At 37.2% G+C, this 26,014-nt stretch overlaps 1 protein-coding gene across 4 annotated transcripts in view; it reads right to left on the bottom strand.

Annotated features, from left to right (window-relative positions):
* The window catches only part of CUNH15orf41 (chromosome unknown C15orf41 homolog), a 122,480-nt gene extending 96,850 nt beyond the window's left edge, over positions 1–25,630 (bottom strand). The window contains exon 1 of one of the 4 annotated variants that reach the window (XM_027879283.1): positions 25,351–25,630. In XM_027879283.1, coding sequence (XP_027735084.1) covers positions 25,351–25,451 — 101 coding nt within the window. In that variant the 5' untranslated portion in view covers positions 25,452–25,630. The remainder of the gene's footprint in view (positions 1–25,350) is intronic. The other 3 variants (XM_027879281.1, XM_027879280.1, XM_027879282.1) reach the window with 3 other exon arrangements.
* Positions 25,631–26,014: the final 384 nt, after the last annotated feature.

Raw genomic sequence — 26,014 nt, 5'->3', positions numbered from 1 at the left:
CCTGCTGCTAGGTCAAGGAGAGAGTGTATGAGGGATGGGAGGAAAATACAGCAAAAGCAAACTAACATATTGTTTGGGTGATTCCTTTTTCAGGTTCAGAACCCAAAAGTCCTATCAGAAGCAGGTAGCAGAGCTAAAAGGCAACAGGGAAAAAAGGAAATTAAAGCAAAATTTCCATTAATAATTGATGGGAGTTAAATTCCATCAGCAGTTGGGAACGAGCCGCTTATTCATTGGCAACATATTGAAATTCATTTTGTTAGCAGCAAGGGAACCTCTTCAGTAGCTGTCTCATATTCAGGTTAAAAACTTCCCCCTCTGTCAGAAGTAGCATATGGGACCAGTGGAACATTCCCACTGAAACTGATGTGCTTTGAAAATAGAAACTTTCACAGCAGGAAGCTGAGATTCCCCTGAGTCGGTCATTTCCAAAAGCTGCCATAAGCTTCATTCATCTAAGGCTCCACTCAATGTCAAACACCTGGCAATGAAGCAACCTGGAAAGCATTCTTCCCAAGTGGGAATTTTTCTCTCTGAATTGTTAACATTTAGAAATGAGACAAGATTTTTTTTCCCTCTGAAAGGCAATCAATACCACACCACTACTGTTTTCAATTGTCCTCTGTGGATATATCTACCTCATCACATCCTGAATACAATTAATTACTCCTGATATATTTTCCTACTACATGCAACTTGAACAAATTATAGTCTCAATAAATCGAGTTTTATGGTACAGCAAAGCATTATGAATAATTAACATTTTTTCCTTTCAGGAACCTACCTACTAAGGCATGGCATAGGTACTTCAAAGACTCTGCAATGTCTAAATCTTCTTTCAAATTTCTTGTATGCACATGTAACACCAGTACCATATCATATTTTCATTAAACATACATGTTCTCCCCATACTTAAATGACCCTTCTTCCAATCTCCATACTTCAGAAATAATAATTTAAGATAAGGAAGTCTTACTCCCACTTTCAAAAGGGAATAGAGGCACAAATGGTTTGTTCAGGTTTAAACAGACAGTATGTATATGCAGGATGATATAAAGTTACCTTTAAACCAAACAGCTGAAGAATCAGGAACAAAGTGTAGGTTAATGCAGTACTATATAAAGACCTTACTAGTTTGTCTTATATATAGTTGAGCTTCAACATCTTTGCCAGAACTCTGTATTTTGAGCTTGTCTGACCAGCACAGCATCTGTGCGACAGCAGTAAGCTGAGCCTTGATCTTTGGTATTTTACACACGGGAAAGTTCACCCCGAGTACTCACCGAGACTGAATGTTAAAAGCCGTAAAAAAATGATAGCAACAGAAACTAATACACAGATTTATTAAATTAATGAATTACAGAAAAAATTAATTACAATACAGTAAAGAATTTGAATATTTTATTAAAATAAATATTATTAAAATAAATATTTACTTAAATATACATAATGTGACACATAGGTCAGGAGCTACATACCAGAATGCCTCCCCAAATGGTGACAATCTTCAACATGCACATATAATCATTAGAAGGTTAACAAAGGAAAGAAATTAGGATTATATACTTACACAGGCTATATACATACAGAAAGCTAAGGCATTTCAAGTTGATTTGAAAAACCCCACAACCTAGCAGACTATAAAGTTGGAATCATATGGCCCCCTAATGGCTCTCAACATAACTATTATTATCTTGCAGATTTTACATGGTCATAGTGGTAGAACTGAATATCAAGAAAAATGTGAAGAAAACCAAGCAGGACAGCATTTGACTAGATTTCTGGTTTGAGTTCTCTCTCACACAACAATTTTTGTGGTTTTAGGCTATTCCTTGTATGATAACTGTTCTTATTGTACCATTATTCTATTAAACCCACCGACAGACCAAAAATAATTAAGATCATTATCCCTCCTTTTACACTCATGACTTAATGGTGGACGTGGCAGCGCTAGGATAATGGTTGGATTTGATGACCTTAGAGGTCTTTTCAAAACTACATATTTCTATGATTCTTGTCCATTTTATTTGACCCCTTGGTGTCCTTGGATTTTGACCTTCTACTTCCATTTACTTCAACATTCCTTTTCTCTGACGCTTCCAACTGTTCAGATAATTTAGGACTCAGCACAAATACTAAAAAGATCATTCCAATAAACAGTGCAAGTTGGATACGTACTGGACTGCAGCACAGAAACTTTACCACTGTGGCAAAGAGAATTATTTCAATAACGTCATTCAAAAAATTTCAAGCCTTACTACCAAATGATCTTTCTCCTTCCCCAAGAGAAGTGGATTTATATCTTCACAGGGCTGCTTCCATATTTCTTTTGGTTAACATAATTCCTGTCTTAAACACTAAAACCACTTATCTGACAGTGTTTCCTTGCTACAATTCCATTGATACAACTTCCTGGCAAAATTAAATAGCTCCTCAAGACACAGCTGGAGCATCTGTTGCAAGATGCCAGGGAGTGGCATCTGAAACATCATGGTTTCAGAAAGGACTGAAAAAGACAGTACTACGTACTTGGAGAGGGGACAGAAATTATGAACATGCTTTCTTGTATAGCAAGACAGCATGATCACAACTGCTAATACAGACAGCAGGGATACTGCCATGGAAGTTATCATTACTTCTACAGAAGCAGCCAAATTCCCAGGGCTCCATCCATCCTCTGATCCTTCTATACAAAATTTCAAAGCAACAAATGAGCAGACAAATGAATATAGCTCAGCTATCCAGGACAACACACCTAACACTGAAAATACTTCTTATTCAAAATAACATTTGAGTGCTTTCCATGGAATAAACTCTATAGTAAGCCTCATGGCTTACTTGAAGGCTAGGGATATAGACATGTTTGTGTCAAGCAAGCTTTTTGTCGAGAAACAACTGTACAAGGTACAGATTTGCCGATTTTCTGATACAAACAAACAAAAAACCCCAAACTCGTAATTCTGAATACTACCTAGTTAGAATAATTAATAAATTAACTTGTTACCCCTCTTGTACAGCCAAATCTATTTTCCAGGAAAACATGCAAACTTTGCTCTTGAATTCTATAGTGATCACTTTGTGGAAACATTTTCTTCCGCAATTCCAGATGGTAATGAATCTAACTCCCAGAGCTCTGTTCAAAGCAACGAGCCTCACTCTTCAGATATCCTCTTTTTCATGTACACTGGCATCCATAATGAATCAATTTACCTTTTGTTATTCTGTGTTGATGTCAGTGGCATACTTCCATCTGAATGCCTGATGTACTTTGTAGTCTTGTCAATACATAACTGGATTTAGGCAGAAAACTGTGAAATCTAAAATCTGCTTCAAAATGCCGATGTTTTTAGAGATAAATTACTTTTATTTTAAAAAAATGAAGTGTAATTTCTAGGTCCCAAATGATATAAAGATATAGATAAAGATATAAAAATTTGCTTGATATAAAGATATAAAAATTTGCTTGTAGTTAAAAAAAAAAAAAGGGAAAGGTATTACAGATCTCAAAGAGATCTGTAATATACAGACCTCACATTTAAAAATGGGATGCCCAAATCAAAATCAGTCCAGAACAAGTGATAAGAGAAATTAAGAATTTAGAGATCAGTCAAGCTAAAAAGACAATTGCAAGTCTGGTGCTGGAAAAAGAACATGCCTTCTCATCATTTAATGTGTAAGAATAAAATTTAGATCATTCTCTTCTAATGAATCCCAAAATTTGGTAGAGGAGGAATGCTATAATCCCTGGAAAGTTTTTCAGAATTGTTCTGGTTTGCAATGAGTGCTCACATATAAAGTAGTAACAGATAAGTCAGTAGTTTAAATAAGCAGATTAGTGCTTCATAACTAGAGTTGATATAAAACTGGCTAAGAACCAGCTTGTAATGGTGAAAATAATTTTACTGGATCAGATCATCATCTCAACAAAGCAGGGTTGCAGTTCTAGCCAAGATCTGGAGAGCTGTCCAACTTATTATTTGCTACTTCAGTTTCACCAGAAGAAAATCCAAAAAGAACAAATTCTGAAAATATTGTATTATCATCCCTTGCAAATAATTAATTCTTTAAGGATCAAATAAACTTACAGGTTTTTACTTCATTTTCTGAGATTACTGAAAATAGGAAGTTTTAGGTGCAAAACCAAGTTTCCTTTTTTCATCTATTTTTTTAAATGAGTTTCCTTTCCCTCATCTTTAATGCCACACTTGTTGCCTAAAACAGAAAGAGTAAAAACTCAGCTTTATATTTAATGTATTTTACCGTGAAACAAAGGAAGAGTATCTAGAGAGATCTGTAAAAAGAATAAATCAAGAGTAAATATGAACTGCAGTATTTAATCCAGAATTATTCACACAAGTGTAGACAAGCAGGGGCAAAACGAAGTCCACCATGAGACAAATATGTTAAATAGAATATCTTCATTGCTTTCTTTTCACAAAATGGACCATTTCACCAAGTGATAAATATATGGATTAAAAAACTGAGTGTAGGGGCAGGAGCTCTGTTTCCAAAATCCAGAAGCTCTTACATGTAAAATCCCATAGCAGCAGTGTCAAACCTCCTCTGGAAAACAGAAATTCATGTAGTTGGAGAAGTTGTTTCTTTCAGTCTCCAGAGTGAGTACGTAGCGCTAGTCATATCCTTCACGATACATTGTGAAGTAGACAGCAACAGTCTCTCATTTTTAGTAATTGGAAAAGAACTTCCCCCTTCCATGTATAAGTTCAAAAATACTTTCACTAATGCAATACCGAGCTTTAAAATAAAAGTAATATGGCTAGAACTGTGTGATGCTGCCATGCTGGATTAAGAATCTAAGCGAGGAAAGAAAGATATATGTCCAACAAATTTAAATGACTGGTGGTGAAAGAGGAATTCTCCTCACAGCTACCCTGAAGTTCCAAAATGTGTGTCTAAAATATATTTTTCCTGTTATGTTAATAAAGACATTAAAGAAACCTAAATCATAGAATCATAGAATTAACTGGGTTGGAAGAGACCTCCGAGATCATCAAGTCCAACCCTTGATCCAACCCCACTGTGATTACTAGATCATGGCACTCAGTGCCACATCCAGCCTCATCTTAAAAACCTCCAGGGACAGTGAATCCACCACCTCTCTGGGAAGCCCATTCCAATGCCTGATCACTCTCTCTGTAAAGAACTTCTTCCTAATGTCCAACCTAAACCTCCCCCGGCAGAGCTTAAGCCCGTGCCCTCTTGTCCTAAACAGCCAAATTCTCATCTTCTGCAGTGCAAATGCTTTGGAACAGGGACTCCTAAAGGAAGCAATGTTTATACTGCTTATCACATACTAACTAGTCCACTCTTATATGTAAAAACTCTGTCAATAATGGATTACAAATAGCACTGTTGCAAATGCCTAACACGTGCATGGATGTGTAAAGCCTCCATGGCTGCCCAGAACTGCAGGATGCAGGCTAATAAGGACCACAGTTAAACCTGCAAATGCCAGTCTGATGCTAAATTTCCCACCTGAGAGGAGGTGACAGCTAGTGGTTTCTCAGAATTTCTTCCATGCACCAGGATTGTCAGGACAAGAAAAAGGCTTCTTAGCAGCCTGAATGATGCCATATGAGGAGCTAGGAAGGGTCAGGAATACCAAAGGCCTGACAAAGCTTGGGAACTGTTAGGTTTATATGCATCCAAGCAATGAAGAACATGGCACAAAGGAGGCACACTGACCTCTAGAACAGTCACAGATTTAACCTCTCTACACTGCAGCCTTTAGTATTACAATATTTCTTATAGTTAGTATGCTTGCGGTCACTTCTCTGAGTGAAAATTCTCAAAAAGCCGAGTATTGTCTCTGTACACATTTGTACTTTATCATTCACAAATCTAACATTGATTAGTTGGAAGTCAGTGAATTACCAATTTAAGCTAAATCAATATACTTGTCTATATATATGTGTGTGTGTGAATATATGTGTTTAAATCAATATATGAGTTTGAATTAGAGTAACTAAGTCACATCAAAGTACTGAAGTCTTTAGTTACAACACGGTAACTTCTATGAAGTGGCCATCTTCCAATTTTACAGCTTTCCAACTACACTTGTTCAAGTCTGGAATACAAAACTAGTTTTATTATCTCTGCATAAGAAGCTTTCCATACAATGAAGCATTATCAGTAGCTACTACGTTGGGGACTACAAAGTTAATACAGTGCTGTTGAGGAAATACTCCCATTACAAATATATTACTATTATAAAAATGCAGTTAAGTGTATATATCTATATATCTTTATATATATATGACAAGAAGTACCTGCTGATATGCTCATTTCAGACTTACTACCATTACATTTAAAATCAAGATAAAATTCAAGTTCATCTGGAGAATGATAGCACTAAACAATTTCGAAATTCTCTGATATCCACTTCAGTAAACTGTACAACAGCTCAACTCAAACATTTAAATACAGATTGCTAAAAATTGCCTTTGCCTTGAAGTCAATTTCATACCTTTATGTAAGATCAAAAGTAAAACCCAAAAGTAAAGATTCTGAGGAAAAAGATATCCTGCATTGCAGGCTTATATTACACAATGATAATAAAAAGGTTAAATTCAGGCATGTTCATACAACTTTGCTACCTATAGCCAGGGTTATGAGAATAACTGTATGACAAAGCTCCAAGAAGGCTACTTGAGAAGAGTCATCACTTCTATGACCTTGACACTGGTTGGTCCCACAACTTCTATACAATTTAGTGATGTGAGAGAACAGATGATGGTGCAATACATAGAAATGGCAGCATTTAAAATTCATAGTAGCGTAAGGCCATTACTTTTCCCACTGGGCCACTTGAACTTTAATAATGTCTGACCTAGTTGGCCAATAAGTTCTAGCAGCAGACAGAGGAAAATTGCCAGTATTAGATACTGTTTGATTTTTCATTTAGAAAGACTTAGAAGTTCCTTTAAGAACACGGCACCAATTTTTCCTGTAGACACCTAATTTTTTGGTGTCCGTTGTAACAGCCAATATATTTTAAAACAACTGCAGACTATGAACAATCTGTATCAGATGTGGAAAAAAAAAAAACGAGCAGAGGTAAATACGAATTACCAATACAGGCAATGATCACAAAATAATGCTATCTCTTCAAAGAGATTACACCTTCTTTCACACACACCACAAAAATCTAACTTTCAACAACAGTAATACAAGTGCAACTCAAAATATGATGTATTCAAATGATTACAAAGTATTTCTGATCAATCTCCCAACACAAAAAGAGAAGTCACAATAAAGATGCTATTTTTCCCTTCTCATATATATGGTTATGATGAGAAGAGCAACGTAATGCTATAACAGTGGACAAACACTGGCACATAATTTGGTTAAAAACATAGGAATAGAAGAATATCAGTTTCAAATGAGAAGAACCGACTTTTTGGCCTTCCTATCTTAGTAAACAAGCAGTGAAAATAGATGGTAATTTGCCCAAGATATTGTTTTGATATTTTTTTTCTTTCTGGAATCAAACAGTGCTTGTGGCATGAATATTTGAAATCTACTTCAATGTCAAACCCACACAAACACCTTTTTAATTAAATACTATTTCACTAATGTTTCAAGTCTCTTCCATAAAAATATAAAACTATTTTGTAAGGTCCAATTTTCAAACAGAAAAATATTTTCAGATGTTATACAAAACCAAAATTTATTCACAATAAAGGCAAAACATCTGCAGATTCCCAATCTTCACTTAACTGCACACTATCCACTTTCTTTTGATTTACTTCAGTTAAGACTGTATCAAAAATGTTTGCAAGTTTGACATTTTTATCTTAGGACCACAATCTAAACGTCAAACCAACAGACAAAAATACAAAAAACTAGTTGCTGTCTGATGTTGGTTGTGCAAAGAAAGATGCTCCTACAGTGCAACAGCAATGGAGCTCAACAAGCAGTTAAGGCAAAGAAGACACAATTTAAATTAGGGATTTATCCCTTACCTTTCCCATCTGCCCTCCTAATAGGGCCAAAGTCCATATACAGAAAAAACACTCACTTAGTAGGTTATTACTGGAAAGCAATATTTGAAATACTTATTTTTTGCTCATCTCCCCCATTTTGTTTGGATAATTCTATCATATTGCTTCCCCTTTTGCCCAGGAAAAGAATCAGATCAAGAGAAGTCAAGGTAAGTTTTTCAGACTTCGGTATCAACTTTACTGATTGTGGAGAAAGGGGAAAATAATTCTATTTTATAACTTTTTTTCTTCAAAACTCTACTGTCCTGAACAAACTAGATGTTTAATTTTAGAAAACAAATTTTATGAATGAATGGCAATTTGAAGCTAATTAGACCATTGATTTTACATTTAAAAATTAGCCTGTATGTAAAAAGTATGTTCATGCCAATTCAAAACTAAATAAATCCCTAAACTCCCTTAAACAATTTGCTCCTAAAAATATATAATCAAATTTAGAAAACTATAAACTATATTTAAATTTATTATTTACAAGCAATTAATTACAAAGACAGCCAGGTGGCTTTCATTACATAAATTACTGTTAATGACACTTGCCTCATGCTGCTACTGTATTTAGCATTTGCATGCATCACATGTCAAGCACACACACTGTTGCATAGCTATCTCCAGGGTAAAAAGTGAACACCTTAAGTCAAAAAAGCTTCCAGTTATCCAATCAAAACTGTTAATTCCTTAAACAAGTCAGGATCTTATTAATGTTTCCAATTCATGACATAATTTAAAAAATATCGAGGATATAATTTAAAGACTAAAACATGGATGATCCCAAATTGATAGCTTTTAGTAAATTCCAATTTTGGAAATTATTCAGATTGAAGGCAAGAGGGGAATCTATTTATAGCTAGTCCCCTTGAGACTTTTAGTCTTAAGCCCTAAACAGTGTTTATAATTTAAAAGCTTACGATTTTAAAGTTATTTATAATTATTTAACAAATCAAAAGGAAAAAAAAGGGAATAATTCTTATCTGTCTATCTACCCAACAGTGCAGTACTTAGTCTTGTATACATAAGTTATTGTACCATGCCTACAGATATTTACAGTCTACTTTCAGCCCCAGGGATATAGCTTACTGTGCCATAGAGGAAATATACTAATTTAAATCCACTACTTACTTCCCATTGGAAAGATGGCAGAAATGCATAAGAAGGAAATTCAGCTATTCCTTTTTATTACTATTCTCCAGCATTCTTAAAAAAAAAAAAAAAAAAAAAAAGCTGTCTACCTACAACTGGCAGGCAATATGAAGGGAACATTTAACAAGAGCTGATCACAATATTACATTAGTCTATCCTAAAACTTCTCGAGTCCTTTCCACTCCTATCAACAAGATTTTCCTTTCCCTTCCTCCCCTTTCCAGAGGATTTTTTTTTTTTTTTGGGGGGGGGGGGTGTTCCTTATACTGCTCTGAAAACACATACAATGCAATTTCATGCATTTTCCTGCAATCCTGCTGAAAAAGGTTTGCTTTCCATATGGACTCTTACTCCATCCACTAACAGAACCCAATCATCTCTGATGTAAACAGTTAGTAAGACTGACTATATAGCATCACCTTCAGTAAACACCAAAATTTGACTAGTTTTGGTGGAATGAGCCCAGAGGCCTTGATAAATAAATGTGGAAGCCAAGGAAGAAGGAAAACTAGTTCAACAAACATTTGTTCTGTGTTCAAATAAACTGAAGATGACCTCAGCATGCATCAAGTAATGTGCCACGATTTACTGACATTCTTAATTTTTTGTGAGTTATCAAAAACGTCATAAAAATACACATATTCATATAAGAAGGGGGTTAAATAAACTTCACTGGAATTCAGTGAAATTTGACTGCTAATATGCTCAGGTAACTCTTAAAAAGGCCTCACATAAAACATACAACTCTATCCTCTCATATTTGAAGCCTTTATATATTAAAGCAAAGCAGCATAGGCCAGAGAGCCTTCTTCTCCTTCAGATTAATTTTAATTTTTCCTTCACATTTAAGTATCAGGTCTTTGTATGTTACCTAACTTTTAGGAATGGCAAACTAACAGAACTAGGACATCAGAAAATAGTGAAAATTGAGAAAGAGGGAAAAATATTCTCAACTGGACTGTTAATATTTCTGCATGTTAGTCAGTAACTAACAACTTGTATATATATAACATATAAACATTACATATGACATATTTTCATAAAAGAGTGTGTATTCTTACTAAAGTCAAAGAGTCACCTCCACGTTTAACTAAAGGGCATCTAAACATGTTTCCCCATCAATGACAGGGATGTTGAGCTTATAGTTTACAGAAACCAAAAGATTTAGAGGTAAGAAGTGGACCAAACCGTAAATTAGTCCCAATTTGGGGTGGACATCCTTTGTTTTCAAAATTTTCCTTTTAAGAATAAGTAAAAGATCTGTCAACTTTCATTGAGAAGTAAATGAAATTCATTGAGACAGAAGAGCTGCAAGGCCAAAAATGGAAAATATTGCATGAATGCAATTTTTAGTACAACAAATATGCAAATACTTTTTCTTTCTTTACTCCCAAAGTATTTTGTTAATGCACCACTTTCCACTAAACCAACTACAAACAAATCTTTAACTTACAGTTATGGCTGTTCGTATGTAATCTGTTACCTGGATTAAAAAAAAAAAAAAAAAAAAAAAGGCAGAAGGCCTCTCTATCCACCTAATCACCATATCAATGACACATGCCACAACAGAGAAGCACTAGTTTATTTGATTGATCATGGTAGATAAACTCCAAATAACAGAGAAATTAACAAATGCTTGACATTTGCTCAACATCCATTATTCTGACACTGCTTTCAGGATTTCAAAGCCTGGGAGTATGCTTAATCAACATTCATATTCCCTAGTGAGCTACAGGCACCATATTGCGCCCCGCCTTAGTACTGATGAAAACTGCATATTGGCCATTTCCAAAATGTTCTGGGACTCCACGCAGGGCCCCTTCTCTCCCTTGTTCCTGTTCTGCAGTTTTCTTTTAAACACTTCCAAGACAAAAGCATCTGCCAATTTTTCTCTCTGGGGATGTATGCAAAATGAACTTAACAGTTTTAAGGCAGGAGAAACCCTCACATCTAAATTCATTCATAGGACAGAAAAGGGCCTAAGAGGCCTCTCTAGGGACAAAACCCTGCTGAAATTTTCCCCGACAACAGTGGGAGCTTTATAAAATCTAAGTCCAGACAATTTCCAATTCAAATGCCCAGCATAGCATGACCTTTGTCAGATCTATGAGCCCTAGATGCACCCACTATTTTTTTATTCTAACCAGCACAGACATTAGACAGGGCACTACTGCTAAGCAGGAGGTTGAATATTTGCATGCTTTTCTATTGTGAAAATGTAACAGTGACAGCACTGTGTCGAATTCTTTTCCCCCTAGAACTTTAACTCCATAGGAGAGGCATAGCTGACAGATGACTCTCCCAACATCTGTGTTATGTACACTGCACAGCTGAGGAACCTTGGATCACTGTCACGGCTTCTCAGAGATGACCTACACCTTTCTTATATATACACATGATCAAAAAAGTAAAATAAAAATTTGAAAATGCCGTTTTATTAAATGAAAAGTAAATATGGCAAGAAAGATTAACATAATTTAGTCATTAAGCTGTTCACATAGCAGCTCACCATATGTTGTATAAATGTCCTATACAAAATAATTTATCAGACCTGACACGTTGCACATCATATTGTATTATTTAATATGCTTACTAAAATTTCATGGATCAAGCGCCACTTCTGAAAGCACACAGAAAGCCCTAGAAAATATTTCTTCATCTTCCATGATTTATTTTGATTGCCTTTTACAGCTACATGATAAAGTGGAACTTGCAAAATTACGAGGTTACAGTTTACACAGCTATTGCTTCATATACTAAAATGTAACAAATAGCTCCGTGTCTATATACCATTTTGCTAGCATTTAATATTCAGAAGCACATTAAACTAAGCACACTGCTTTCCACTGCATATTTTAATAATTTTAACTAGTTATTTCAGTAAACATCCTGATCTACTAATGCAAAGTTCATTGCGAGAGAAAGATACATCCTTGAAAAAGAGACTAAAGAGCTAAGAATTACAAAATAAACTAATGCAAACCAGTAATATGTGATACGTGTTGATCATCTCAAATCTGTCTATATAGAAATATATTCATTTCTACATAGTAGTTGAAACATTTGAATAATATTTTTAAATAACTGAGATTTAAAATGTTAGAATGGCAAGCATCTATTGTAGATAAATGGACATTATTCTCTACCCAGAAACCTCAAAACCACAAAAATAACAGTGTCGGTCACTGGTGAGGTCTGTGTCTACACAGTAAATTAAAACAAAAAGTGCAAGCAGGAAGCTTGTGGATAATAGTTGTTGGGCGACCAATAGAATTTCTTGTTACACACTTAGAGGACACACCAAACAGACAGATATGGCTAAGAAAATATTTAGTCTGAAACTATGCATTTATTCCATAAAGGACCATTTCCTTTTTCTCTCTCAGACCACTGATGTCAAAAGAACACAATAGAAATGAGATAAAAAATGTAGTTCAACTTACTCTTTTTGGTCAATAATTATATTCTCTTGTTCCTAATACGAGGATAAAGGAAAATGCATTCCTGTGTTAGACAACTCATTGCAATGAGGTCATTAAACTCTATTTGGAACAGAACTTGCTTGGCCTATTCAACTGGTTAAAGAAAACCTGCCTTTTTTAAGCTCTTTAAGAACCAGAAATCTAGTTTCAGAGTTATTTTTTTCTTTTTGTATTTTGTGTATCCCAAGAAAATGGGCTTGTCTAGGAAGACATATTGCTCAGCTATGCTGAAAACTGAAAGACAGCTGTACTGACAACATGCATTTTATATTAATGCTGTAAATGGCTAATGTTTAACAGACATATTATCTGTAGGAACACACACTCTCTGCCTATTAGTTATTGTACTCTCTACAAGCTGTAGCCTCAAAATGCACATCTGCATTCCACATAAGAGATGCAATAAAGAACTGGATGTTACCAGTATAGATAAAGGATTGATAACAAGTTAACATCTCCTAGACAATCACAAATAGGTATAGAGATACATGATGTCCTTATTGTTGCCTGGGTTCTCAATTAGCAAGGAGGAACTCCAAAAGACCCTTTATATTAATTGAATCACAGGAGTGAGTATTACCTCCATTCTGGTCAAAGTTTTTATGTTGTCCTTGAAACAGTTTCAGACAAGCTGCATTACACAAAACACTACTTTTGCTATCACATGGGTCTTACTCAAATGAATATTTTACAACATTTTGCTTTCTGTGAAAGAATAACACGTGCTATCTTAGCATATTTTTATTCAGTGTGGAAGTTTCTCAAGGTATATGGGAATCCAGGCCACCAAATGCTTCGAAGACCTTGCAGGTCTCAATACAAATATGCAAATAGAGGAGAATCACCGTAACAATCAAGTCCTCTTCAGCACTACATCCTGACCTGAAGCCATTGTGCAACACTTGCTTCAACATTCTATGCAGACAAGAAGGATAAAGCAAGGAACTGAAGTTCAAGAATTCTCCAGCCTAAAGCAATGACACTGTTACTATCAATCAGGCTACTGCATATCCTGGTGTGTATACTGGAAGGCATAATATATCCCATTCATATCACTATCATACTCAAAATGTTATGGACATAAGAATAAAAAAAAAGTACAAAAAGAAAACATTAGGAGAAATAAAAATGCTTTAGCAGCTTACGAAACAGAAGTTTTCATCCGAAGTTGTTCACAAAGCAGAATGTTTTTCCCAAAACAGGTGCAGGTTCCTGTTAAGCAAATTTAAGCCTGCTGACAAGAAGTTCATTTACTTGAATTCTTCATTTGAAATCCATGGACAACAAAGACTCCATGAGATACAAGCTGAAAACTAATGACAGAGCATGCCTATGGGAGTTTGAAATCTACATGTACGGTACCAATTAGTCAAACAAACAAATGAACAAGGTTTTTAACCATCACCCGATCAGAAGAACACAGAACAGTATTTTTCCATTCATATTTCAATGTTGTTGGTTTCTCTTGGAAACAATACTCTATCTGGTTTATCTTAGAAGACAATTTTAGCAGGATCAGTTTCTGTATCCCATATTCTTACAGAAATTAATCCTTAGCATTATTTCACTCATTTTTGAAGTGTAATACAAGTTTCTGAAACTTTCACATTGTAAATAGGTGTTACTTTCACCAGGAACTTAAAGGAATAAACAATTAAAAGATTACTCTCATAGAAGCATATATGTTACTTTACTAAGTGATGCGAAAAGCCATAAGGGGCATATATCAGCACTAAAATGGTTGTAGTCATTAATTTAAGTAATAAATCATAGGTCCTGCCAACAATGACAGCAAACAGATGCTAACAAGAAAATGTATTATTTAATATTGTCATGTGTTATAAAAATGTAAGCGTTTAGGACACATCTTAAATTTTTATAATAATATGCATTTAATACATTACTGTTTTGACACATACAAGAATCAAATTTATAGGTCTCATTCAACACCTGCTTTCTCTTCTGTGAACACAGAATGGATTCCTGAGGGAGAAAAAGCTCAAGGAGTGAATGTTGCAGATAGATGTGTCCAACAAAATCGAGTTGTTTGTCTTGCTGTCTTGAAGTAAATATCATAAGCACTGAATCTCGTTAGGAAATGAAAACCAACATACTTGCATTTATGTAAACAGATGTTTTCCCTGAAAGTTCACAGGAAAATCAAACAACTATGAAGTTTATCTATACGTATGGATAGCAAAAGATCCTATAATTTGAAGATAAAAAATAATTCTGTACAATTCTTACATGCAGAATGTCAGTACTGAGTAACTCTCGATAAGTCCGCTAAGTTATAAAAATAGCGGTTTTATTTTCCATTCTGACTTATTATTTGTTTCTTATATCAGTTTACATAATATGGTGGAATGCTAAAATTATTTTAACCAACTGCATCCCTCGCAGAAGTGCCCAAACCAAAACAAAATCTATGTTAGCTATTAAAAACTTATATATTCCATTCCTTGCATTCACAGCTACTCTCCTCTCTGGACTCTGAAAGCCAGACACAGTGATCATCTGATTTAAGTACTAACACATGAAAGTGTAGGAAATTTTTGGCAAGCCCAGCCATGCTAAACAGAACCACTGTGCAAACACCTTTCCAAGTGCTGCATCTCTGCTGCTGTACAGCCTGCTGCATAAGGTCCCTCTGCAGGAGGGTCAATTGTTTCTAAGATAATCACTGCTTTTTTACAAACATTTTTGTTTTGCTTTAAGGAAACTATTTAGATAGTAACACCTCTGTTTCATTTTGATTTTCAATCAACTCCTCCAGTTATCAGCACAGTTCCTTTCTTGGAAGTGCTTCACTCAATGCTTTAAAACACTTGAGGAAGCAGTGATCAGAGTATGAAAACTAAATTTTCTTCATTAAATCTACTGAAGCAGATATTAAAAATGCACTTAATATACTAGGGATGGCTGGTGGGCATCACTGACTGTGACAGGCCAGTTACTGATGAGCTGCTGTCAGACGGCCTTCTCAGCAGGGATCTGTGTCTAAGGCTGCTGAAGGACAGCAATATCTTCCCTTGTGTGTAAGCTCTATTCATCTCCCAAGTATTTACTAAATCACAGACCTCTGCACACAAACCCAGTGTTTCGGCGCATGCTAACAAATGATGGATGGCCTAGTCAATTCGTTATGTCCTGAAAGCGTGATTTCCTGCCATTCCAATCATCAAACCTCTAGAGCCTTCAGAGCTGATCAGTCCTGGAGAATATATTTTGCAGGCTCTATTAAAGGAGTAGAGGTTCTTTCCATTAGTCTCGAACTTTTTTTTTCCCCTGGCTGATTTAAAGGGAACTCCCTCCTTCCCACAGCACTACTGCTACAACTCTTCCATGTGTATTCAGCAAATGTACCTTTAGTATGTTAGTAAAATAGCACTCCTGTAACACCAGCCAGTTAAAAAGACAGATTTTGCTTGTGACTACTATAAAACACGACAATCTTTTATTTAAATTCATCTATACATCTTTATTAAGTAACCTTGACAACCCCCAAAACATTTTGTAACTTAGCTTTTTTGATCAAATACCTTTTGCAGAAACAGAGTGCTCAAAAGGACCTGTTTTCTTTGTATTTGCCTAGTGAAACATATCAGAGCTCTCTTAATTGTGTTCCTCTTAAAAGCATAAGACACTTAGGAATAAACTTCCGATGTTCAAAAGACGGGTTAGCTGTCAAAGAAACAAAGCTTCTGGATTTTGCCCTTTTCATAGCAAGGTAATATACTTGACAGTCTTTCTTCTGCACCCTAGAGGAGAAATTTTATTTACCTATTCAGTGATCTATAAGAGCACAATATTCGTGCCTCACATCGCTTATTCTGAAACACTGAGCTTCAAGTGAAATATTCCACAGCTGCTGAAGGGTTAGCTGTCTACAACATCGCACAGTTTTTGAAGGTGGTAAAACAGATATGGATAAACTTTAGGTAATCAAACATTTGGTTACTCTGAAGTGCAAAGACCTTGGATTTCTTTGCTTGCTAGGTGTGATCCAGCCATAGCCAGTACAAACCAATACACATTGCCCTACCATTCACCTCAACCTTGACCTGGAGATTAAACTCACTTTTATTGCGCACAAAGGTCATCTGTGTTAGGTCAAAATTCAAAGTCCCTTGTCAGCTAACGTTGATATATTCCAACCTTTCCTACTCTAATGCATCAAATTTTTCATGGTGAGGTCATATTCAGCAGACAGTGTATTCAGCAATTTATCGTGCCATTGTAATATAGCCCAGAATATGATTGTCCAAAAAACAACGCATGAATAAAATATTTTCCATTCTGATGTAGCAAATCCCCTCTGCTCATAAAACTCAGGCCTAGACTTGTTTGATGGTTTCAGAAGAACAATACAGTATGGAGCTGTTTCTGAAATACAATCAAGAGTTACCATTTTTATCATAATATTCCTTAAATACAAGCAACGTGAATATAATGGTATCCTAAAATCCACAAGTCAATTAAAACGCACATATGGTCAGTGTTAAAACTTCCACTTCATCCTTCCTTAACAACCACCATAATCTTGCCTGTAAATCTAAAGACATATGTTGGTCTGTCTGATGACACCAAGCTTGCTTTAGAACGAAATACTTAGAGAAACCTGTGCCACAAGACTTCTATTCCTGTCCTACTGTAGGGTAATTATCACATCCATGGAATCCGTGAAGTGTCAAAAAGTATAACCAAATTAAACCACACAGTACAACCAAAAAAAGTACAACCAAATTAAAGCAACACAGTAGTGTACACTGTGACCAAGACAACTCTCCCAGTTTTGACATATAAGAGGGTTTTCTTTCTTTTTCTCTTTCTTTTTATCTTTTTTTGCTCTTTTTTGTGTTCTTTTCCTTTTTTCTCCCTCTTTTTTCTCCCTTTTACTTCTTTTCTCTTGTATTTCACATCTTGTCCCTCTTATTTACATTTTTCTTTCTTTTTTTCCTTTTTTCTTTTTTTTCCTGTTGCTTTTCTCTTTTCTCTCTGTATTTTTCGGTATCTTTTTTCTCTCTTTTTCTATTTCTTTCTTTTCTTCTGTATTTAACAAGAGCACAGATCCAACAGACTCAGAATGCATTTTCAAATTATAGGGAACTAATTTCCAGTCTGCTTTAAAAGGCTCCCTCCAATCATTGTCTTTCACCATCGAATCTTCAAAGGATTTAGGATTGACTTCTAAGTGGTTTGTATAAATTCCTCAAGGCCAAAAAAGGTTTCCTTTTACTCAGCAAAATGAATTTCACAAGTGTAGTAAGTCCTGTTCTGTGGGATTTTTTTTTTTTTATAAAATGAACTGTACTCCCATATGGTAGCACTTCACATACTGGAAGGGGAAAACATTAAGAGAGAAGAAAGAGATTTATCAGTACTCAAAAACTCAGAAAGTAAAACCTTAAGTTTCGTTGTGTATTATTTCAAGAAAATTCAAGACTAACATTCAAAATAGCTTTGAATTTTGCTAGGATGGACAACATATGTGGGGATGCTTGTAAGGAAGAGGATGGTTACACTTATAAAAACGGCAGAAAAACTACAATGAACTTCCCCCAAAATTAACTTTCATGCTGATACATGCTTACATATTACATCTACTTTTCTGTTAATAGGTGCAAACAATGCAAAAAACCCCTTTCCATCTCTTTCCAAACAAATCTGGAAAGGAACCATGTCCAAGAAACCTAGTAGTTACGCGTGCCAATCTAAGTTTTCTGTCTAAATCCTGTTTGTTGGTGTTGGAGACCTACAAAAGTAAGCAAAATTTTATTTTCCATTCTACTCTGAAAGCTCCCATTGCTATCAGTAGCTAATTTTAAGTAAGTATCTTATGTTTAATTTAATGAATAATGAAAAAAAGTTTTTCTGAGTTTGTTTTGCTGTTTGTTAATATCTATCACACAATACTTCATACTACAGGAGAGGACTGGTATACTTCCTATTTAGGATCATAGCACAAGCAAACAGTTTTTTAGCAAGTCATACCAAATCCAACCAGTTACAAATTCTTTAAGGCTTGTTTACTGACATTTAAGTGAAAAGAGAAACCTGTATTGCCCACTGTCACCCCTACCAAAGCTATAATACAGTAGATTTCCTACCAAGGGTCAAAATAGCAAGAACATCTTTCTAAAGGGAGTAATATCAGTTTAGAGCTCACATAACTACTTTTACAGTAAATTTTGATTTCATTTTAGGATTATTTTGAATGTGCTACTATTTATTGTAGGACACTTCCAGAAACTTGTATACTGCTAATTTTCTTTTCAAATAATGAGCCAAGACCTCTTTCTCATCTCTTACTATCAATCTGCTTATTTGTGAGGTTAACTGCAGCTTCAAGTACATAACAAATTTAAAACCATATTAGGTTTCTGCTACATAGAAGAGACAAAAACAAACAGTACTGTAAAACAGTCTAACATAAAAGAAGAGGAAAATACAAAACTAAAAATTCAGTTTCATTGATGCTCTCATTATATCCTCCACAACATTCAAACACAGTACACTGGTGCAAAGGATTTGCTAACTCCAAAATAGAGAGGGTGGGAATATACCATCTCCCATTTACCATCTCCCTCCAAGTCTCTCTGCATCTCCTGCTAATGTCAGCTTTCTTTTCTCTCATGAGCTGGTCTACTAAACACGATGAGGTGGTTTATATAGGCAGAGCATGAATTTATTTTGTTGTTATGTAGTGAGAATATGGAAAAACAGAAGGAGCTTAAAATGTGCCTTTAAATTAGGGGTTTTTTTTTGTAAAGTAAGTTTCTAGTACTTATGGGGCAAAGGCGATGTTGTAAATGAGATTTGCTAGATCAGTGTTTGCAGAGTAAAGAAAAACGGTCTAGTTCCCCTGCTTTTCAAAATAACTAATCAATCAGCCATTCAGAAGAACAGGAGCAGATACAAGAATCATGTTGGGTTTGCTATGACAAGAGCCTTTCCAGGCAGACAAGAGTGCAACTGAATTGTCACACAGCAGTAGGTTGCCCTGCTCATAGATACAAACTCTGTGTCTAACAATCCTGTGCTTGAGTCCTGAGCCTACAGCTCTCAGAGCCACGCAGACACCCATCTGGCCCCTGCTCACAAGCGTCTGCCAGTCCTCCTTCCTGGATAACAGCAGGTCCAAGTAGCACTAGAGCAGAGCACAGAGAATTCTCCTTCCACCTCAACTCAATCCGCAGGCTCCAGAACACAGAAGTGGAGAGGAAAAAAAAAGTGGGGGGCTGAAGGAGAGAAGCAGTTCTACCTTCCTGTTTCCCAGCACAACCATCATGGGCTGAGCAGTACTGTTTGATAATCTAAGTAACTGCACAAAGGCAGAATAAAATTATTCACAAGAAAGCAATATATTTCCTTGTCAATAAAATTGGCTTGAACAGGAAAGTCAGAGTCATATCCACCACCAACTCTAAAAAACAAAACTAAAGGCAGCAATGACACTGGATAAGAGGAAGAAAAAAGCAGCTGGTAAAAGAAATAACACTGATACCACACATTTAAAACTTCTTTAGGGCCTTAGTTTCAATATGAATCATCACTGAGAAAGTTATAAAAATGTACAAATAATAAACAGATTGTTTTTTCCAATTTACAATGTAAGACATTACCACACAGATACACCTTTATCAAATGAAAAATCTTGCTGAGGTGCTTTCCAGGTCTGGTGTCATTTAATAAAGCATTTAGTAATCAGTAATTTGGAGAAAGACAATTACTGAAAATGTGTGTAAAACTGAAGTGATATTATGTAATGAAGAAGAAAGGTCAGAAGTGTAGAGGAATGTGCACCTCTTGATCTGCTCAGGGAATGACTACGTGCATTGCAATAATCAAATATGAAGTTGCACACATTAAAACCAAATATTCATATTTAAATATCAAGTATATCAGTATGAAGCTGTGCATCATGTTTTCCTCTTGCTTACTGGAAAAATGAAGCAGAAAAAAAAAAAAGGTACTCCTATTACATTTATGCCAGGTTCCCTTACCTTTCTGCTGTAATAGCTCCTCCTGATCACATGGAAGTAAGTTTTCACAGAAAGAACACAAACAGGACAGTACTTCTTTGAATAGATTCACGGGAGAAAAGCAAAGAACTGCACACAGCAACTGTTAAAATTCTAACACTTTGAAATCCTAGTACTCTGAAAAATCTCTGTAACAGTTTGCACTCAAACAGGCTCAGAAACTAATACCTCTTTTACAGGAATACAAGTGAAGGTACCTAAAGGAAAGTTAGGCTGGAAACACCAACTTGAAGAAGAGAAACAATACAGAACTACGTAAATTGTGCTGTGGAAGAATACAGCACTGAATATATTTGCACTGAAATATATTTCACAACAGTTCAATGCAAGAACTTGAAAAGCATATGGATTTTGGAATCACTAAAGATGCTCAGGGCTACTGAGACAACTTGAACCATAAGAAAGTTTATGGAATCTCCAATTCAAGCACAGCCTAGTGTTAGAAATTCAAACACTCAGAACAGAACCAAACCAGAAAAAAATTCACATTAAAAAAAATCCTACAAGATAGTATCATAATGAATGGGGTCAGCAAAGCTTTCACCCTTACAAAACTTGGTAGACACCACAGGAAGATTCAATCAAGGAAACTGTAATATTCAATCAGAATTGATACAGAGAAGAGAAGCAAAATATGTAAAAGGTATATATATGAGAAGGATCAAGTCATTTGTCAATCATGTTCTACTGGTAAGGAGCTTTAGAAAAAGTTTCCGAGAGACACAATATATTCTTCCATATACAGAAGAACTGAAACAACTAAAACAGGAACTGAACAGTAAACAACCAAAGCGAAGTACTAGAATATCAGTTTGAGTATAAACCCTTTGAAGCTGGATTTTTTAAGACAAGTTAAAATACTCTTTGAATACAGGTAAAGGTTTAAAGGTCTAACTTTCATCTTGTCAGTATAAATAGTTGCAGTTGAAGTGATTCTTATCTACAAGATTCTACTTGCAGGCAGCTCTAACTACCATTTAAGATATAAACACACACTGAAAATAAAGGGATTGTAACTTTCTCAGAACATTTCCTGCAATACCCTACATTTCCTATAACCAGCCCTACAATGGGTAATTCAATTTAGACATTAGGTCTCATTGAGAAGAATAGTATCTCAGAAGAACATGAGTGCATAGCTGAAGAGAAAGAAGAATAAAATACAAAAGTAACAAAGAAACCCACAATTATTAGCAAGTAGATAGATTCAGGTAAGAAACAAAGAAGAAAAGGTGTTACACTTCAGAAAAGCATTGAACATAAAGAATTATCAGTCCAGTGGTGTATGGGTTAAAAAGATCAAAGGAACTACGGATCAGTGATTCAATATTGGCAGAGATTTATTGTGCTTAGAGCTCAAAATTGCATTTTGATAATCCTCAGGTCATCCAAATATCCTGCTGTTAAACATGAACCTCTTAGAAGACAACTGCTAAGCATGTAACAAATACCTCAAGAATAAAGAAATTAATAATACATTTGTAATTACCAGGCATGGAATACAAAGCACAGTACTAATAGAAAAAGAACAGCAACTTGATTCCCAACTTTTTGCAAAATAACTGGATTTTAAGCCAAGTATACTAAATCCATGTTGACTGTAATGTTACAGGGTTGTAAAAAAAAAAAAAAAGTTGCAATGCTTGTATACACAGTATGAGAAGCAGTCTAATTTTGACTTTTCAACATTAATAAGTCACATGGCAATGCTCTTTTGAAGTAGTAATCTCAGTAAAGCACAAACTACCCTGTTAAAAAATTATTTAGACTCACAGGTCAGCCATCACAGAGAATACCTATATACTGAATTGTTGCAATTGTTTTACAGAAATTACAACCTATTCTTAGGGGGAAATTGCAGAACAGGAGCAGGCCCTTTGACAAAGTGTGAAAGACACTTTATACAAATATGGAGCATTAACTTTCAGACTTCAGGAAACACAACAACCAGGGGAGGAACCAAGAGATAAGACAGTATTAGAAAAAACCTGAACAGATTAATGCAGAAATCCAAAGGCTCTCAAGATCTATGAGGCAGCAGGAACCAGAAATATTTGAAAACTGTCAATTTATGTATTGCTTTACCAGTGGAATACTGATTCTTCCCAGGAAAAGATTGAAAGTGCAAGGTGAAAGCAGCTATTATGGATGTTAGTACTTTCCAGTTTGAATCAGCAACTGTTACCATATAATAATGACAAACTGGCTATGGACACCTTCATCACACTGCAAGTACCATGACAGATTCTGGAATATTTTCTTAAAAAGACTGAATTAGAAAATTGAGGTGAGCAGGGGGTTGTTTGTTTGATTCTGGCTTTCATAAAGAAAAATAAAGCAGCCAAAAAGTCCAGTGAGACCCTTCCCATTCCAGAAGGGAATGACAAAGGTTCTAGATTACAAGAAAATTACTTCACAGTTATAAAACAAATCACTGAAAAAGCCTCCCCTTTAAGATGGCACACGAGTTTACAAATCTCTGCAGCTGGCCTCTTTTACAAGACAACAGTTACAGAGAATGCCTGTCCTACACACTGTAACATGTATCTATTTTAATACACCTCCCTTGGTGCTAAGGCAGGCAGTGACCTTGGAGTGTATTATTTATCTTCTGCATCTGCCCTGCTATGAGAAATAAACAAAGATACAACAAAGAAATACCACTTCCTGAGCCATTCACAGAAAGGACACATGTAGACCTCCTCAAAATATACTTAAGACAGGCATTTTTGAAAAAGCTATCAGTTAATTCATCACTCAAAAAGAAGATTTTAGCCTTCGGCCAGGATGGGCAAAAAAAATTCAGGAGAGGCCTACAAGCAGAATTCAAAAGAGGGCATTTTCATAACATAAAGTGAATAACAAGGTAACAGTGTGCTAAGCCAGCTAATTATGGAAGCAACTACTATAGCTAATCTCTGCTTTTGAGTGTTCACCACACCAGCTGCCTTACAAAACAGTTATTTTTTTCCCAACTAACCCTGACCCTGTTAGAGCCTGGTGCTAGTAACACCAAGGTTGTGAGTCTAATCTGCCCCATACGGACCATTCACTTAAGAGATGGACTTGATGATCTTTGCGAGTCCCTTCCAACTCAGAATATTCTGTGATTAGGTCATCTTACAATGTTAGTTGCACATAGTCTTTCAGGAGTCACCAAGTTCTGAAACAGAGGACTCAATGGATCTTTTGCAGTGTCAAATGAGTGGACTGGGAAGTAAAATGTATCAGAAAGGCCTGGTCTTTTTCCGACAAACTTGTTTTCCATACTACAGACCCTCATGTGCTTATGGATCTGTCTCAGCAGCAGGTTCTGACCCGGAAAACAAACTCCAATTCTAACCTTCTTTCAAGACAGCTTTATAAGGAGACTAGAAAAAGAGAACATGTGCACATGTGTAATGCCTGCACGCACACACAAATATATATAAACATTCCTAATTTCATTAGTACCAAAGTGGTAAAGCCAAGTCTAAGCTCTTTAGACACATGCTGTCATGGTAAGTGGTTTCCAAGTTGCAGAAGTACTGTGCAAGGTGAACTGGGTTCCCAACAATGCAACTCAATGCACTCCCTGAATCAAATTTCTTTAGAATCACTTGTTCTCTACAACAGGGCTATTCCCTCATCTTGATTTTTAACTACTACAGACTTTCCTAAAAATTTAAAGATTTCACTGGACAATTTCAAAGCTTAAGTTAATGTTGGCTCCTCATCCACCTAAAGTTACGGTGTCAGTTTCTTCTCCCACACTTCCGGTAAGACTAGCAAGGCTCATTCAGGAAGCATGTGAATGATTTTCTGCTTTACTTATTTCTCTCTTATGAAAATAAGCATAGCACCTAAACCCCTACATTTTTCTGTATTATTTCTGGTGATTTTGGAGACAGCACCACTCTTTCCCCCATGAAACCCACTTTACTTTTCTTTCCAATTCAGCTCTAGTAATCGTTCCCCCAAACCTGAAAACAAAAGTGAAAAGCCTTGCAACGTTCCTTACAATTCTCTCGTTGACAGTAAGCAAATTCTGGCAATGAAATCGGTGCATAGAGCACACCCTGCCATGTGCACCTTTCCACGCTCGCCTACGGTCATTTGCAAATGCTTTTGACAATTCTGAACCCTAAGGCATGGAAGCAGATGAATGGCCATAAGTCAGAAGATGATCCCTTTTCCAGCCTTCAACTGCAAAGTAGCAGCAGGTAGTAAATAACTGGTCCAGAAAGCCCCTTCTGCCTAAGCAACAGGGGCAGTGGTGTTGCAGGATGGGTTCCACCCTTGGCCTCAACCACAGAGTTACAGCCCAAGCCTTAAGGCTTCATTCACATCAGAAGAGCTGCTTGGTGTTTAAGGGCCTCATGAAGGGACCCGAAAGCTTTCACTTGGACGTGTGGCAGGGTCGGGGGGATGAGCTTCCTTTATTTTGTGCCAACTCCTCGGGGTCACGGTGGGTGAGCAGTACCCTGCTCGCAGCGGCAGCTTTAGCGAACTGTTGCTTGCCGTCGACGACGGTGTGCATGTCCTGGTGATTTTGTACCATGTGGGGCCAGAACTGGGGCACCGGGTGGGGCTGGCGGAGCGGCCCCCGTGGCCCCTCGCCCGCCCGCAGCCAGCCCGCAGGGCGCCGCCGGGATCCCGCGACGAAGGGCGGGAAGCACTTACCTAGGGAACTTCTCCTTCAGCTTCCTCAGGCTCTGCCGGGTGGGCTGCACGTGCCCCAGGAACTGGGCTATCTCATCGTACTGGGCTTTGCTGAGCTTCATGCCTCGCACCGCCGGGGCTGCGCGGAGGCGGCGGGAGGGACGCGGGGGGGCGGTCTGAGCCGCCCCAGCCCCGCGGCCGCGCCGGGCGGCGAGAGGCAGAAGGCCAGTGATGGCGGGGCGGGAAAACGCGGCAACCCGCGGGCACCCTTTGCGACGAGCCCGGTGCCGAAGCGACCACGGGCGGCCACTTCCTGCAGCTCCGCCCCGTGGCCCGTCCGGGGCGGTGCGAAGGGGGCGGTGCGAGCGGCCATCCCTCGCCGCCCGGCTTTGCGCAGCCGCCTCGGCGGGCGGGCGGGCGGTGCTCGCTCCGTGGCGGGCGCTCGGGCGGCCTGCGGTCCGGTGGTGGGAGCGGCGCGGATTGGGGCGCTGTACAGGGGCAGTGGGGTCCGTGGCGGAGCGGGGCGCCTCAGGACGTGCCCGCTTTGGTGCCCCGCAAGCCGCTGGCGAGGCGGAGGACCTGGCGGGGTGGCGCTGGTGCGGCCCCGGCCGCGGGCAGAGCGGGCCGAGGTCCGCTCGGGCGGCGCCCTCTTCGCGGCACCTCTCGCTCGGGGTGCCAGCCCTGC

Source organism: Empidonax traillii, unplaced genomic scaffold, assembly GCF_003031625.1.
Source record: "Empidonax traillii isolate 1590-97213 ecotype Southwest subspecies unplaced genomic scaffold, ASM303162v1 scaffold53:size2875158, whole genome shotgun sequence".
In the NCBI taxonomy this organism is placed as follows: Eukaryota; Metazoa; Chordata; class Aves; order Passeriformes; family Tyrannidae; genus Empidonax; species Empidonax traillii.
The sequence above is the reverse complement of the archived record's forward strand: the minus strand, read 5'-3'. Positions and strand labels throughout refer to the sequence as shown.